Here is a 16105-nt window from a genome sequence, read left to right as displayed (position 1 = left end):
ACGATCAACAACGTCGGTTTAAGCAACTCAAAGGTAAACCCATCCATCCCACTCGTTGGTTGCATAAGGAGAGTCTGAACAAGTTAGGTATTGATAAAGAATTGAAAAAACTATTTCAACATGCTGGTATAGGTAGAATGTATGACATTTGTGGTAGAAAAACCTATGCACGTCTCACTCTCGAATGTTTGAGTAGTTTCAATGTAGAAAAAGGGCGTGGTAGTGAAATTACGCATGTATCTTTCCGAATGTTCAATCAGAATTACCGCATGTCTATGAGAGATTTTGCCCGAGTGTATGGTATGAATGTAGGCGGACCTAAGGAACCCCTCGCTCCCTAAAATGTTTTGGAATTGTGGACCACTTTAACAGGGGAGGTAAAAGAGAATGTGCAACATCTCCATGCCACTTCCTTCCAACACCCCTTGCTTAGGGTAGGCCAACGGTTTTTCGGGTTGACTTTCTTTGGGAGATTTGAGCCTAATAATGTCCGGAGTACTGAGTTGATGATTTTGGGTGTACAGGGGAGCTAATTCTTATAAGATCAATGTAGCCCACCACATGGCCCTACATTTTCAGGCACTCGGAAAGCAGTCATCCACCCGCCCCATTGTGTTGGGAGGCATGATCACTCACCTAGCTATGAGTGTAGCTAATTTTGTTCAACCAGAGACTGGGCATGTTGAGGGTGGTAATGCCATGACACTTCTGTATATGGAGAGGAAAGGGTGGATTAGGCCCGTAAACCATAGTTTAGTACTTGGAGAGATTCAATGGATGTTTAATGGGGAGCCTCTTTTCACACTGCCTAATACTGCTCTCACAGCTTTTATCCCCGATCAGGCTAGCTATCTTTATGACATCCCCGCTGAGCAGGTTCCTGTTCAACAACCTATACAAGAGCAAGCCTATTTCAGAGATGCAGCACGGGCTGCAGGCCAGCCTGGTGAGCCCGGCCCCCTAGACCCAGAGATCATTTATGCTAGATTCCGGCAACTGGAGGTCAACCAAGACGCTCTCACTTCCCATTTCAATCGATTTGAGAGTCAATTATGGGGCCGAAGACCGGCTTGAGAGTCACTTCGAGAGCCAATTCGATCACTTTGAGAGCCAACTGACGGGTCGATTTGCCCATGATGGTGGGCAAGGGAGTTCTGGTGCAGGTCCGAGTGGTGGACAGGTGGGTGGGGATGATAATGGTGATGATGATGATATTGGTGATGATTCCATACCTCTTTGAGCCAATGAGGACATTGTCCGATTTAGCTTGGGGGGGTATTTGCTTCTTGTACATATTGGTATGTTTTCCCTTCTTCTTTTCTCTCCTCTATTTATTGTTTTTGTTTGTGTTTGTGTGTTTTCTTGTTTCTTTAGGATAAATTTTGCTTTGGAAAAAAATTAAAAAATACCAAAAATACGTTCCGATGAATACACAAATCATGCTTCCCTGTGCCCCTTGATTGGAAATTGTTTTTATTCTTGGTTTTTGATGACGAGCATTGTTGATTTGTTAGCCATGATTTGAGATTCGACTACTTTGATGCCTTAACATGAGTCAACTCTGACTAACTATTTGTGGACTTGGTGCTTGACTAGTTGACTTGGTTAGGATGTGTGATAGCTTCCTGGTGTGTCATTGATTTTGAGTTTTGGTTTGCAACTGTTAGTTGTGTTTTATGACTCATACATGCACATTGTGGAGGACGAAGGCATTTTTTTTATTTAGGTAGCCTTCAGATGAATATAGATACATTTGTTCCCTTTTTTTTCTACCCATGTTGTTGCTTGTGCCCTTTATTTGGTGACTAACCACATTACAAGCCTGTGAAAACCCCATTGGTTACTAGTCCCAAGCCTAGCTTGGGGGAGCTAATAGTAGTGAGGTGAGGGAGTTGTAGTGTGCTGCATTTTGAGCACAAAGTGAGTGTTGAAAAAGGAGTTCTTCTTATCATGTTTGTTGTTGAAAATGAGTTGAAGATGAAAAGAGATGAAAGAACGAAACAAATGTGAAGGTTTCTAAAAAGGAAAAAAAAAGAGAGATTGAAAAAGAAAAAAAAGAAAAAAAATCTATTACTCTCAGATTTTTTTTTCAAAGTATTGTTTCAATTAAGTTTTGCAAATTCATATCCTTGTGATGATTGATTATAATTGTGAAAAAGGCAAGAAAGTACGGTGTTGGTTGTTTGTTGTTTTGTCATGCGTTGAGTGGGAGAGTTATGGTCATTATGTTGGTTGATCATGGTTGTATTTAGGATTTATGCTCCCCAAAGCCAAGGCTTTAAGCTCACATTATACCCAAATTTACCACACCCTTACCTAAGCCTAACATTACAAGCTTTGAAGACCTTCCGACCTTTGTGCATAGAGTCGTACTTATGTGAAAATAGTTGTTTATCAATGCAAGTTATGACATGACATATTTCGAGTCCATTAGGAGGTATACGAACAATGACTGAAATCAAGATGGGGGGGGGGGGGGGGACAAGGCCATCATCATAGCCCCCTTGCCCGTAGACGCTTCTCCAGCTCTCGCAAGAATTGTATGGGAGTCGTCTTCGGGGGGACTTCCCGAATGACCGTACCGAGGAATTCTACCGTACTCCGTGCAGATATTGTTGTTGATCCCGTAGAGCCTACCCAAAGGTTCAGGCCGGATTCTATTAGGTTGAGTGTATGTTTTTCTAGACACACGGGCGTTGTGAGTTTGGGAGGGCATTGTTCGCTTATATGTTGGGAGGAGAGCGAACAGGTACATCTTTTATCCGCCACATAAATGAGTGACGAGTGTGTGAGCACTAGTCTTGAATTCCATTGTGCATTTGTGGTTCGCTTTTCGTGACGATTGTTAAGGTGGATTAGAGGTTGGATAGATTTGATTGGTTGACATTGATGCATGCTCGTTGGATTTTGCCTTGAAATATGTTTTTCATTTTGAAATATGTTGATGGTGAAGTTGGTCTTGTATTCATCGACGATTTCCTTGCTTAGGGACAAGCAAGGATCTAGCTTGGGGGTGTTTGATACACTCATATTTTATATAGTTTTTACCCCCGTCCTGTATGGACTTTTCACCTTATTTGAGCTCTTCGGAGCCTATTTTAGTGCTAATGTGTGTTGTGTAGTGTCTGTTAGTTGCAGGGCTGTTTTTGTTGATAATTGATCTTTGGAGGCCCGTTTCATATCACTCTTGGATGACTACACGGATCCCGAGCATTGCGGGATGATCTAGCTAGCTTCAAAGGGGCCACGAGCGTCAAACTTGGCCCAAAGGAGTTGGGCCTAGGCCTCAAGTTCAAACTCAAGGCAAATACGTCAAATTGAGCTCAAAACCTGTGGCCCCGGTTTTCGCAAACCGGCAGGTTTTGAGAGATGAAGAAAGTTTCTCTTAGGTGCGAAACCGGCAGGTTTTGGGAAACCTGTGGCCCCGGTTTTCGCTACCTGATGGCTTTGGTGTGCCTGACTGGGCCGAAAACCGGACGGTTTCTGGAAACCAGGGTGCCTGGTTTTCGGTCCCAGTTCGTCTTCTTTTGCTTAGTTTGCACTATATATAAGTAATTAATGTTTTAGGAATTCTCTACCTCCGAACTTCGTATTATTATTATTGCTTAGCTTAAAACTTCAATTTTTATTCTCCAAACACTCAACTTTAAATTAATTAAGGAAAAATTGATATTGACAGTTCCAACTATGGCCGTTTAACTTTTAAAGGTCCCAACTTTTGATTATTCTAGAGTGGTCTCAACTTTAAGGTGTGTTTTCCAAGAATGGTCCTTTGGTTTATTAAACTATTAATTAAGTTGATTTAAGCATATCATACTGTTCCATTTACTTCATTTAATTAAAAAATATGATTATTGCACGAGAGATATGAGTGTTAATTAAGTTATTTAGCACTTAATTTTAACTAAGGGACCATTTTTGGAAAACACTCTCTATAGTTGGGACCACCCTGACATAATCAAAAGTTGGGACCTTTTAAAGTAAATCGGCCATAGTTGGGACCGATAATATCAATTTTTCCATTAATTAAAGATTCAAACTTTCAGTTATCGTTCGTTCTTCGTTATTAGGTATTACTTTGTTTCTGATTCTATTATTCAATTTCAATTATGCTTTTATTTAATATGTTTATTTGGTTTAATTTAAATATGTATGAGTAGTTGATTTTCTAGGGTTTTGGGAATCCATGAACGAATGTGAAAGGATGATTAATTGTTGTTGATTGTTGGTTTAGCTGTTAATTCCTATTGATTGCCCTTATCTACTTTGCAATTAGATTTGCGCAGGTTTGATTGTATTAGTTTCGCAATATCAAATTAAGACTCGAGAGATGCAATTTGATGTTTAGGCTTGTTTCAATAGGTAGCATTGGGATTAATACGTAGCGAAAGCCCGTTAATTCTAAGTCTATGATTAGTATCGATTCGAGAGAGCATGCTAGTCTAATTAACTGTTTTATTGATTATTATTGATTGTTGTCATCCTGGAATATTGTTCATTGGTGAACCTATGCCCTAGACCTTTTAATATCTGATTATACCCTATTTTATTATCGTCCTAGTTTCATTATACAAATCAACCTATATTCTTGTTTCCCAATAGTCTAGAATTGCTGATTAATAGTAGAAAGAACATTGTTTCCCTGTGGATACGATCCTTGCTTCCCTTGCTATATTTTTAGTTGGTTAACGTTAGGTTTATCTTTGATAGGAGTGCGATTTAGCCTGTCACCCGTTCTTCATCTTCCCATTAACTCTCCAACCTTATTATTTTCAATGTCAATTTAATTCAATCCCCAAATCTTCTCTCATTCTTCTGTGGTGTTCATTCAAAATTTAACCTCCCACTAATAGAAGTTTTGACGGATCCTTTTTGAAACGGTAGGAGATTGTAGGGTGTTCTAATTCAACATTTCAATTTTCTATTTGCATGCATGCAATTCAAGTTGTAGTACCCCCCTCTCTCTAAGCATGTTGTTCTTTATTTTTCTTAAGCATATTGGAAGTATGTTGTTTATTTTTCTTGCTTAATTAGTTGCAATTCATTTTGCAAAGAAGGAGAATCTTAGAATGTATGGTTTCCATGCAAATGATTAAAGGTAGGTAAATTGTCATCAACACTTTGAGACTTTTAGGTGGGTTTTATTTGTATGTTTTTGTTATTAGGGAACTTACAATTAGTTTTAGTTCTCCTATAAGAAAAGTTTTTTCAATATAATTCAATAGTTAGAATTTGTTAAGCTTTTCCGTTAATTGGATATCATGAGTATAGTCGTACAATGTAACAGTTTTGTTTGATTTTTGTATAAATGATATGTTATTGGTGGTAATAGGTGATTTAAGGTGGATCTATTTTTTCAGGGAATATGAACATAAGTAGAAAAATATAATGATTAAAAAGACAAGACTTCATAGGTCGTAAAGTTTTATTATTATCATTTGGCTTAAACACCTTCTAACACTTGCTTAAAAACAACATAACTTTCTAAACTCCATTACACTACCAACATATAACCAACCCGATCATCGAACGGGCCCAAAACTAGTTAAATTAAAAGAAAAGTACTCACAAAGATTCCTTGAACTCGTTATATGGTTAACTCCTTCCCTAACCTACTAACATAATCCCTGACCCACTATCATTACGTATGAAAAAATTGATGTACTGTGTTGCGGCCAAGAATTTCATTAGCACGATACCCAGTAAAGATTTCAAAGGTAGTATTGACCTAAATGATTGAAAATCCAAATTAATCGTACATATGAAATAAATACTTTATAAAATTAATCGTACGAATATAATTGTCCACTCTAACAGTAATAAAAATTTATAAAGTAACTAATTAATTATATCTGCTAGACACAATGTTTAGCCACGCAACAACTTCCATCTATCGATTCTGGGATAAAACGGAGCATCCCATCCTTGTACAGTACCATCGTGAAAGTTAAACCAAGCTCCCCAAAACTCTGGAACAGGGCACTCATTCACCAAAGAAACCTGCAAATAATTGTTGCAAGGTAAATTTAATATTATACAAGGTAAAAATTACAACATGACATTATAAAAAGGCAGCATATACATACAGAAACAAAGTGTACACAAGATCTTAGAAATGCAACTCCAATAAGTTTTTCCGTGGTTGTGAAGCCTTCTGGTACATATAATGGAAAATATGTCATAGTACCAATTTGTATCTAATCAAGAGTAACTAATGTAACATTATACGCAGTTGCAATTACGGGGCCCATATAATCCATGCGCATCCAATAATCATGCGGACAAGGACTCTCGTAATAGTTAAGCCTACGTAATATTGCTAGTGCTCCTTCTTGAATTTGATTTCATACGAGCATCCAAAAATCTAAACGGCTCTCTATAAACAAATATAAATCCATACGTACTCTTCTCCACTGGTCTTCTGACCCATAAATTTGATGTGCCATTGATCTATAACCACAATTACCATCTGCACCTACATTTTTATATTCATAATTAAATGGTACCACATGAACAGGAATCTTAACAGATATAAGATCTTCCCTCATAGAATTTTTAGTGGAACTAGATTTTCTTTTATTACTTGATGAAGGTTGTTGAGTACCACGATTATGAATCTTCTTTTGTACATGCTCCCAGCGTGACATGTCTCTTTTCGTGGAACTTCTACTTGGTGGACGACCGTTAGGTTTCCGGTCACATGCATGCTCTTCCAATAGGGTGTACTTGTTAGGTTATAATTCATATGACAAAACATAAATCATGCAGAAAAACCATAAAGCCAGGAAGGCATATTATTTACACATAATCATTTAGCATAGTTTAGATGCATACACTTTGTTGCGTGCCCTCCCTAGCTGCGCCCGAACCAAACAAGAACAAGTCTTTAGGACTCCAAGTGTCGTCCCTCCATAGATAGTCCACAGCACGTCCGGATCCGCCTTAAGCTTGATCAACTAGAATCGCCCTTAAGGTACTTGGAATTTTCGGCTATTTGTAGGCAATTATGTGACTGAATTTTTCTCTCAAAATCACTTTGAATACTTTAATACTCGATATAAATTATGAGCCCTTAACTCATATTTATAGACCATGGAATAAGTAATCGAATCCTACTAGGATACGAATTAATTAAATTAGAATCCTATTAGAATTCTTATTTAATTAATTTATCTTTTAGGATTAGGAATTTAATCTTTAAACAAATCCTATACTCTTTAGGTTTCGTATGTGAACACAAACTCTACACGAGCATGACCCGCAAGCGTGCAGGCCATGCCCGCGCACAACCCACACGGCCGCTCGGCCCACGCGAGCTACAAGCCCACGCGAGCTGCAGCAATGCTCGCAGCCCACTACTCGCAGCTGCGCGCGCTGCCACGGCCTGCTGGGCCTGGCCTTGCGCTGGGCCTGGCGTGGCCTTGGCTGCTCGTGTGGCGCGCATGGCTTGCTGGGCGATGGCCCGGCTTCGTGCTGGGCCTTTGTCTGGCAGGCCTCGTCCGATGCTAATTCGTACGATACGCTTTCGATTAAATTCCCGATTCCGGAATTTATTTCCGATACGAACAATATTTGATATTTTCGATTCCGGAATTAATTTCCGTTTCGAACAAATATTTAATATTTCCGTTTCCGGAATTATTTTCCGATTCCGATAATATTTCCGATTCTGACAATATTTCCGTTTCCGGCAATATTTCCGATTCCGGCAATATTTCCATTTCCGATAATATTTTCCGATACGTACCATGTTTTCGTTTCCGGCAACATCTACGACTTGGATAATATTTATATTTCCGATACGATCCATATTTCCGTTTCCGGCAATATCATCGTTTCCGGAGTATTCATTTCTTGCCTGTGACGATCTCAGCTCCCACTGAAACCAAGATCCGTCGATTCCGAATATCCATAGATGGAGTATTTAATGCCATTAAATACTTGATCCGTTTACGTACTATTTGTGTGACCCTACGGGGTCATTCAAGAGTAAGCTGTGGATTAATATAATTAATTCCACTTGAACTGAAGCGGCCTCTAGTCAGGCATTCAGCTCACTTGATCTCACTGAATTATTAACTTGTTAATTAATACTGAACCGCATTTATTAGACTTAATATTATATGCATACTTGGACCAAGGGCACTATTTCCTTCAGTCTCCCACTTGTCCTTAGGGACAAGTGTGCATTTACCTAATTCCTTTGTCGCTCGATGCTTGCTCTTGAACATAAGGTAAGAGTTGTCATCCTTATTATGTCCAGAGGTGTTTCTCGGTTTCAGAGTTCAACTGATCAAATAAACAGATAATCATAGCCTATGATTCACCCGAGCACGGCCATGCATTTTACAGTTTCTAGCTCTCTGAGTGGCCTTGTACAACTTTTAAGCATCTCATCCCGATTTATGGGAGGATAATCCAAATCTTGTGATCTTGAGATTAGACTTCGTTTGATAGGTGATTACCTGAGCGTTGCCTTTATAGCCTCCTTTTACGGTGCGATGGGTTGGTCAACGTCAAAGCAACCAGTTCTCAAACAAGTAATCTCAAATCACTCAGGTATTGAGGATTTAGTGTCTAATAATTTTAATGAAATTTACTTATGACAGATTTTCATCTCTTACAGTAAAGTTTCATAGGTCTGTCCGATACTAGTCTTCCCAAAGTAAGTATCTATGCAAATGATTTTGACATTGCCATGTCCACATAGTTCAAGAAACAAAACTACTTGTCATTTTGCATTCTAGTCGTCTAACGTTTTCTATGCGTCCAATTTTATAGAAAACTGCGACCAGGGACCATTTTCAATCTTTGACATTCAAGTTCACTTGATAGACATTTCTTAGTCACAGGACTGGTCCTGACAGTCTATCTTGAATATATCGTCAAATTAAAGGGACTCATCATTTAATAAACCACAAATTAAATGGAAAAATGAATTCTATTCATTTATTGTGAATGATTAACCAATAATGTTTTATAAAGAATTAAACTCTAAAACTTTAAAACATTAAATAAGGACATCAAAGCCATTCTCCAATATGCTTGATTCCCATAGCTGCAGTGTGCGAGTTGTGCTTCGCTTGCGGCAGAGGTTTAATCAATGGATCTGATATGTTGTCATCAGTTCCAATCTTGCTTATCTCGACTTCTTTTCTTTCAACGAACTCTCGTAGAAGGTGAAATCTACGAAGTACATGCTTGACTCTTTGGTGGTGTCTAGGCTCCTTTGCCTGTGCAATAGCTCCGTTATTATCACAATACAGGGCTATTGGTCCTTTAATGGAGGGGACTACACCAAGTTTACCTATGAACTTCCTTAGCCATATAGCTTCCTTTGCTGCTTCATGTGCAGCAATGTACTCCGCTTCAGTTGTAGAATCCGCAATGGAGCTTTGCTTAGCACTTTTCCAGCTTACTGCTCCTCCGTTGAGGCAGAAGACAAACCCAGACTGTGATCTGAAATCATCTTTGTCGGTTTGGAAACTTGCGTCCGTATAGCCTTTAACAATTAATTCATCATCTCCACCATAGACCAGGAAGTCATCTTTGTGCCTTTTCAGGTACTTCAGAATGTTCTTGCCAGCAGTCCAATGTGCCTCTCCTGGGTCTGACTGGTATCTGCTCGTAGCACTGAGTGCGTACGCAACATCCGGGCGTGTACATATCATAGCATACATTATTGAACCAATCAATGATGCATACGGAATCCCATTCATTCGTCTACGCTCATCAAGTGTTTTTGGGCATTGAGTCTTGCTTAGAGTTATTCCATGAGACATGGGTAGGTAGCCTCGCTTGGAGTCTGCCATCTTGAACCTATCAAGCACTTTATTGATATAAGTGCTTTGACTAAGTCCAATCATCCTTTTAGATCTATCTCTGTAAATCTTGATGCCCAATATGTATTGTGCTTCTCCTAGATCCTTCATCGAAAAACATTTCCCAAGCCAAATCTTGACAGAGTTCAACATAGGAATGTCATTTCCGATAAGTAATATGTCATCGACATATAATACTAGGAAAGCAATTTTGCTCCCACTGACCTTCTTGTATACACAAGATTCGTCTGCGTTCTTGATGAAACCAAAGTCACTGACTGCTTCATCAAAACGTATATTCCAGCTCCTGGATGCCTGCTTCAATCCGTAGATTGATTTCTTTAGCTTGCATACCTTTTTAGCATTCTTTGGATCCTCAAAACCTTCAGGCTGTGTCATAAACACAGTTTCTGTTAAAACGCCGTTTAAGAAAGAGGTTTTTACATCCATCTGCCATATTTCGTAATCGTAATATGCAGCGATTGCTAACATTATCCGAATAGACTTTAGCATTGCAACTGGTGAAAAGGTTTCATCGTAATCCACACCGTGGACTTTCCTGTAACCTTTTGCAACCAATCTAGCTTTGAAAACTTCAAGTTTTCCATCCTTGTCCTTTTTCAGTTTGAAAACCCATTTTCTTCCAATGGCTTGGTAGCCATCTGGCAAATCGACCAAATCCCATACTTGGTTTTCTGACATGGAGTCTAATTCAGATTGCATGGCTTCTTGCCATTGCTTGGAGCTAGGGCTCGTCATAGCTTTTTTATAAGTCGCAGGTTCATCACTTTCAAGTAATAGAACGTCATAGCTCTCGTTCGTCAAAATACCTAAGTACCTTTCCGGTTGAGATCTATATCTCTGCGATCTACGCGGGGTTACATCTCTAGATTGACCATGATTCTCACCAGATACTTCTAAAGATCTCTGAGTTTCATCTTGAATGTCATCTTGAGCATTCTCTAGAGTTTGTTGTTCAACTCGAATTTCTTCGAGGTCTACTTTTCTCCCACTTGTCATTTTGGAAATGTGATCCTTTTCCAAAAAGATACCATCTCGAGCAACAAACACCTTGTTCTCAGATGTTTTGTAGAAGTAATACCCCTTTGTTTCCTTTGGATAGCCCACAAGGATACATTTGTCAGATTTTGGATGAAGTTTGTCTAAAATTAATCATTTGACGTATACTTCACATCCCCAAATCTTAAGAAACGACACTTTTGGAGGCTTTCCAAACCATAACTCATATGGAGTCTTTTCAACAGCTTTAGACGGAGCTCTATTTATAGTGAGTGCAGCTGTATTTAGTGCATGTCCCCAAAATTTTAATGGAAGTTCGGCCTGACCCATCATTGACCTAACCATGTCTAGCAAGGTTCTGTTCCTCCGCTCCGACACACCGTTCCATTGTGGTGTTCCAGGAGGAGTCAATTCTGATAGAATTCCACATTCTTTCAGATGGTCATCAAATTCATAGCTCAGATATTCACCGCCTCTATCAGACCGCAGTGCCTTAATCTTCTTGCCTAATTTATTCTCTACTTCACTCTGAAATTCCTTGAATTTATCAAAGGATTCAGACTTATGCTTCATTAGGTAGACATAACCATATCTACTGAAGTCATCAGTGAAAGTGATAAAGTAGCTGAAACCACCTCTAACATTTGTACTCATTGCTCCACATACATCTGTATTGATTAAACCCAATAGTTCAGTTGCTCTTTCTCCAACTTTAGAGAAAGGTTTCTTTGTCATTTTGCCAAGTAAACATGATTCGCACTTACCATAATCCTCTAAGTCAAATGGTTCTAGAATTCCTTCCTTTTGAAGTCTTTCCATGCGTTTCAAGTTAATATGGCCTAATCGACAATGCCACAGATAGGTGAGATCTGAATCATCCTTTTTGGCCTTTTTGGTATTTATGTTATAAACTTGTTTGTCGTGATCTAATAAATAAAGTCCATTGACTAATCTAGCAGATCCATAAAACATCTCTTTAAAATAAAACGAACAACTATTGTCTTTTATTAAAAAGGAAAATCCCTTAGCATCTAAGCAAGAAACAGAAATGATGTTTTTAGTAAGACTTGGAACATGGAAACACTCTTTCAGTTCCAAAACTAGCCCAGAGGGCAACGACAAATAATAAGTTCCTACAGCTAATGCAGCAATCTGTGCTCCATTTCCCACTCATAGGTCGACTTCACCCTTGCTTAACTTTCTACTTCTTCTTAGTCCCTGAGAATTGGAACATAAGTGTGAGCCACAACCTGTACCTAATACCCAAGAAGTTGAATTAACAAGTGTACAGTCTATAACGAAAATACCTGAAGATGGAACGACTGTTCCGTTCTTCTGATCTTCCTTTAGCTTCAAGTAATCTCTCTTCCAATGCCCCTTCTTCTTGCAGTAGAAGCATTCGGATTCAGAAGTGGGTTGACTGACCTTCCTCTTTTCAGACTTGGCGCCAATTTGCTTAGTTGGGTTGGCCTTCTTGCCACCTTTCTTAGCATTCCTCTTCTTTCCTGATTTCTTGAACTTGCCCCCACGCACCATAAGCACATCTTGCTTATCACTTTTGAGCGTCTTTTCAACGGTCTTCAGCATACCGTGAAGCTCAGTGAGTGTTTTGTCCAGACTATTCATACTGTAGTTCAGTTTGAACTGATCATACCCGTTATGAAGAGAATGGAGGATGGTGTCTACAGCCATTTCCTGAGAGAATTGCTGATCCAGCCGACTCATATTCTCAATGAGTCCAATCATTTTGAGAACATGCGTGACATGTCTCTTTTCGTGGAACTTCTACTTGGTGGACGACCCTTAGGTTTCCGGTCACATGCATGCTCTTCCAATGGAACTGATCTAGGGTGTACTTGTTAGGTTATGATTCATATGACAAAACATAAATCATGCGGAAAAACCATAAAGCCAGGAAAGCATATTATTTACACATAATCATTTAGCATAGTTTAGATGCATACACTTTGTTGCATGCCCTCCCTAGCTGCGCCTGAACCGAACAAGAACAAGTCTTTAGGACTCCAAGTGTCGTCCCTCCGTAGATAGTCCACAACACGTCCGGATCCGCCTTAAGCTTGATCAACTAGAATCGCCCTTAAGGTACTTGGAATTTTCGGCTATTTGTAGGCAATTATGTGACTGAATTTTTCTCTCAAAATCACTTTGAATACTTGAATACTCGATATAAATTATGAGCCCTTAACTCATATTTATAGACCATGGAAAAGTAATCGAATCCTACTAGGATACGAATTAATTAAATTAGAATCCTATTAGAATTCTTATTTAATTAATTTATCTTTTAGGATTAGGAATTTAATCTTTAAACAAATCCTATACTCTTTAGGTTTCGTATGTGAACACAAACTCTACACGAGCATGACCCGCAAGCGTGCAGGCCATGCCCGCACACAGCCCACACGGCCGCTCGGCCCACGCGAGCTACAAGCCCACGCGAGCTGCAGCAATGCTCGCAGCCCACTGCTCGCAGCTGCGCGCGCTGCCACGGCCTGCTGGGCCTGGCCTTGCGCTGGGCCTGGCCTGGCCTTGGCTGCTCGTGTGGCGCGCATGGCTTGCTGGGCGATGGCCCGACTTCGTGCTGGGCCTTCGTCTGGCAGGCCTCGTCCGATGCTAATTCGTACGATACGCTTTCGATTAAATTCCCGATTCCGGAATTTATTTTCGATACGAACAATATTTAATATTTTCGATTCCGGAATTAATTTCCGTTTCGAACAAATATTTAATATTTCCGTTTCCGGAATTATTTTCCGATTCCGATAATATTTCCGATTCTGACAATATTTCCGTTTCCGGCAATATTTCCATTTCCGATCATATTTTCCGATACGTACCATGTTTCCGTTTCCGGAAACATCTACGACTTGGATAATATTTATATTTCCGATACGATCCATATTTCCGTTTCCGGCAATATCATCGTTTCCGGAGTATTCATTTCTTGCCTGTGACGATCTCAGCTCCCACTGAAACCAAGATCCGTCGATTCCGAATATCCATAGATGGAGTATTTAATGCCATTAAATACTTGATCCGTTTACGTACTATTTGTGTGACCCTACGGGTTCAGTCAAGAGTAAGCTGTGGATTAATATAATTAATTCCACTTGAACTGAAGCGGCCTCTAGTCAGGCATTCAGCTCACTTGATCTTACTGAATTATTAACTTGTTAATTAATACTGAACCGCATTTATTAGACTTAATATTATATGCATACTTGGACCAAGGGCACTATTTCCTTCAGTACTATCCTCTCTAACTCAAATATGTATTGTTTCTTGACTTCCGGGGCTTGATTATTCATTTTATCAAAATAAGATTTTAATATTTGATCATCATCTTGATATTGACTACAAGGCCCAATGGGTCCATTAGAAATCTTAAAACCTTCCATATGAAGTGTCCTCCAAAATATATGAACATCATTTAAATCAATACTCTTTCCTTCTCTAACCTCATCTCATGTGCGCATGGGAGACATTGTGAAGTTCGTAAATAACATCCACAAGTTGCAGGGTCAGTTCCTACTTTATGTCGATGATATTCCTCATTAATTTTTCTTATTGCCAAATGTGAAACTTTACCTTTCAACTGACTCAGAAGATGTAGAACAATAATATGAAGATCAATGTTCTCAAACCTAACAAAGTTGGCTTGAATCTCATTTTCTTGTAGCTCTAACAAGGAATACAACCTTTTCCAAATTGTATCCAAACTCCCCGTAGATGTCTTCAAAAACCTCTTCAAAGCATTATGAGAACTTTCAACCCTATTATCAAATGTAAAGAAATTAATCACAAAACCCCAAAAATTTACATAATATAATTATTACAATGACAAAATAATATCGATACCTATTAGTGGTACGGTTCCCTAAGTGAAACATCTTTTTCGTATAAGCTTGCACAAATTTCTTTGAGTGAATCAACCATGTATCTTCAACATACTTCAATGTCTTTGGATGAGAAGCAAAAACTTTTTTTTAATGGTAAAACGTTTGCTTCATACTCAGCTTCTGTCTCAGAAATCCTGACGCAAATAGAGCACTCCTAGTATCAAGTTTCACCCTAGCTTCCACATTTTTAACAATATGACGTATACACAACATATGTTGACTCTTGGAAAATACATCATCAATCGCATGTATTAAAGCATACTCCCTATCAGTAACAATAACTTCTGGCATATGATCAGGATCAAAAAGAGCTCTCACACACCGAAGTGCCCATTCAAAACTGTCCTTTTTCTCATCTTGGAGAAATGCAAATCCAGCAACGAAATTTTTTTCCAGTCGGAACACATCCAACTATTTCTAGCAAGGGAATTTTATATCTATTTGTCTTATAAGTGCAATCCATCATCAACACATGATTAAATAAGCGCAACATATGCACAACTTTTTTATTAGCAAAAAATAAACCAGTTAACACATTTGTACCTGGTGTGCTCGATACCAATAAAAGTAAGATTCATCATTCAAATACTTTAGAGTTTGTTGCATAACTGACCGACCATCCATTTCTTCGTTCCTTATTTTGTGCCGAAAGTTGTATATTTGTTTCACTGTGGTTAAGTTTTCCTTACTTTCATTCTTTATAGACACCAAAATCTGTGAAGGCGTCACATGAGCTCGAGTCATCTTCTTTGTTTTATTCTTCTCATCATTAGTCAACCTACTAATTATTGAATGACCCACATTATATGCAGGGAAATCATGATTGTGATTTCCATCATTTACAAGCAACTTCCAAGTCCCTCCAACCATTTCTTTTCCATTAAGATAAAATGGACACTCGCATCTTTTCGATCCAGTGCTACGCTTGGTATTTACCTGTACACTAGAAATATTTCTACGGTAAGTTAAAGATCTTTCACATCCCAACAATACGTATGCTTCTCCGGATCCGTTTCCTGCGCCTCCTGTGGATGAGATAATAACTATGACCATTTTGTGCATTTTCCCGATATCTCTAACAAATTTTATTAACTCGATTCGACTTTTAAATGTTAAATTTGTCTCAAACAAGTAGCCCAAATCCTTCAATTGGTTCGAATTTGATTGGACATAGACATCCTGCAAAATAATTGAATAACACTAATACTTATAATAGAACATAGAAAATTACCCATTGGCCCAAATAACAATAGAACAAAATCAAGAGAAGCAATCGATATAGAAAGTACTAAGACAACATGAAAGTAGAAGACAACTTGCATTTAAATTAGTAAGAAAGTAACA

At 38.7% G+C, this 16105-nt stretch overlaps 1 protein-coding gene across 1 annotated transcript; it reads right to left on the bottom strand.

The window, feature by feature from the left end:
* Positions 1–5868: 5868 nt before the first annotated feature.
* On the bottom strand, positions 5869–15631 carry LOC130471655 (uncharacterized). Its single transcript, XM_056841904.1, has 6 exons — positions 15305–15631; positions 14862–15172; positions 14451–14635; positions 6405–6475; positions 6087–6197; positions 5869–6000 (listed from the first exon to the last, which is right to left on the bottom strand). Exons 1-6 carry the CDS (start codon positions 15629–15631, stop codon positions 5869–5871), a joined length of 1137 nt encoding a protein of 378 aa, XP_056697882.1.
* Positions 15632–16105: the final 474 nt, after the last annotated feature.

The sequence above is a fragment of the Spinacia oleracea genome, chromosome 4 (genome assembly GCF_020520425.1).
Source record: "Spinacia oleracea cultivar Varoflay chromosome 4, BTI_SOV_V1, whole genome shotgun sequence".
Taxonomy (NCBI): Eukaryota; Viridiplantae; Streptophyta; class Magnoliopsida; order Caryophyllales; family Amaranthaceae; genus Spinacia; species Spinacia oleracea.
This window is presented reverse-complemented; position numbering and strand designations above follow the sequence as displayed.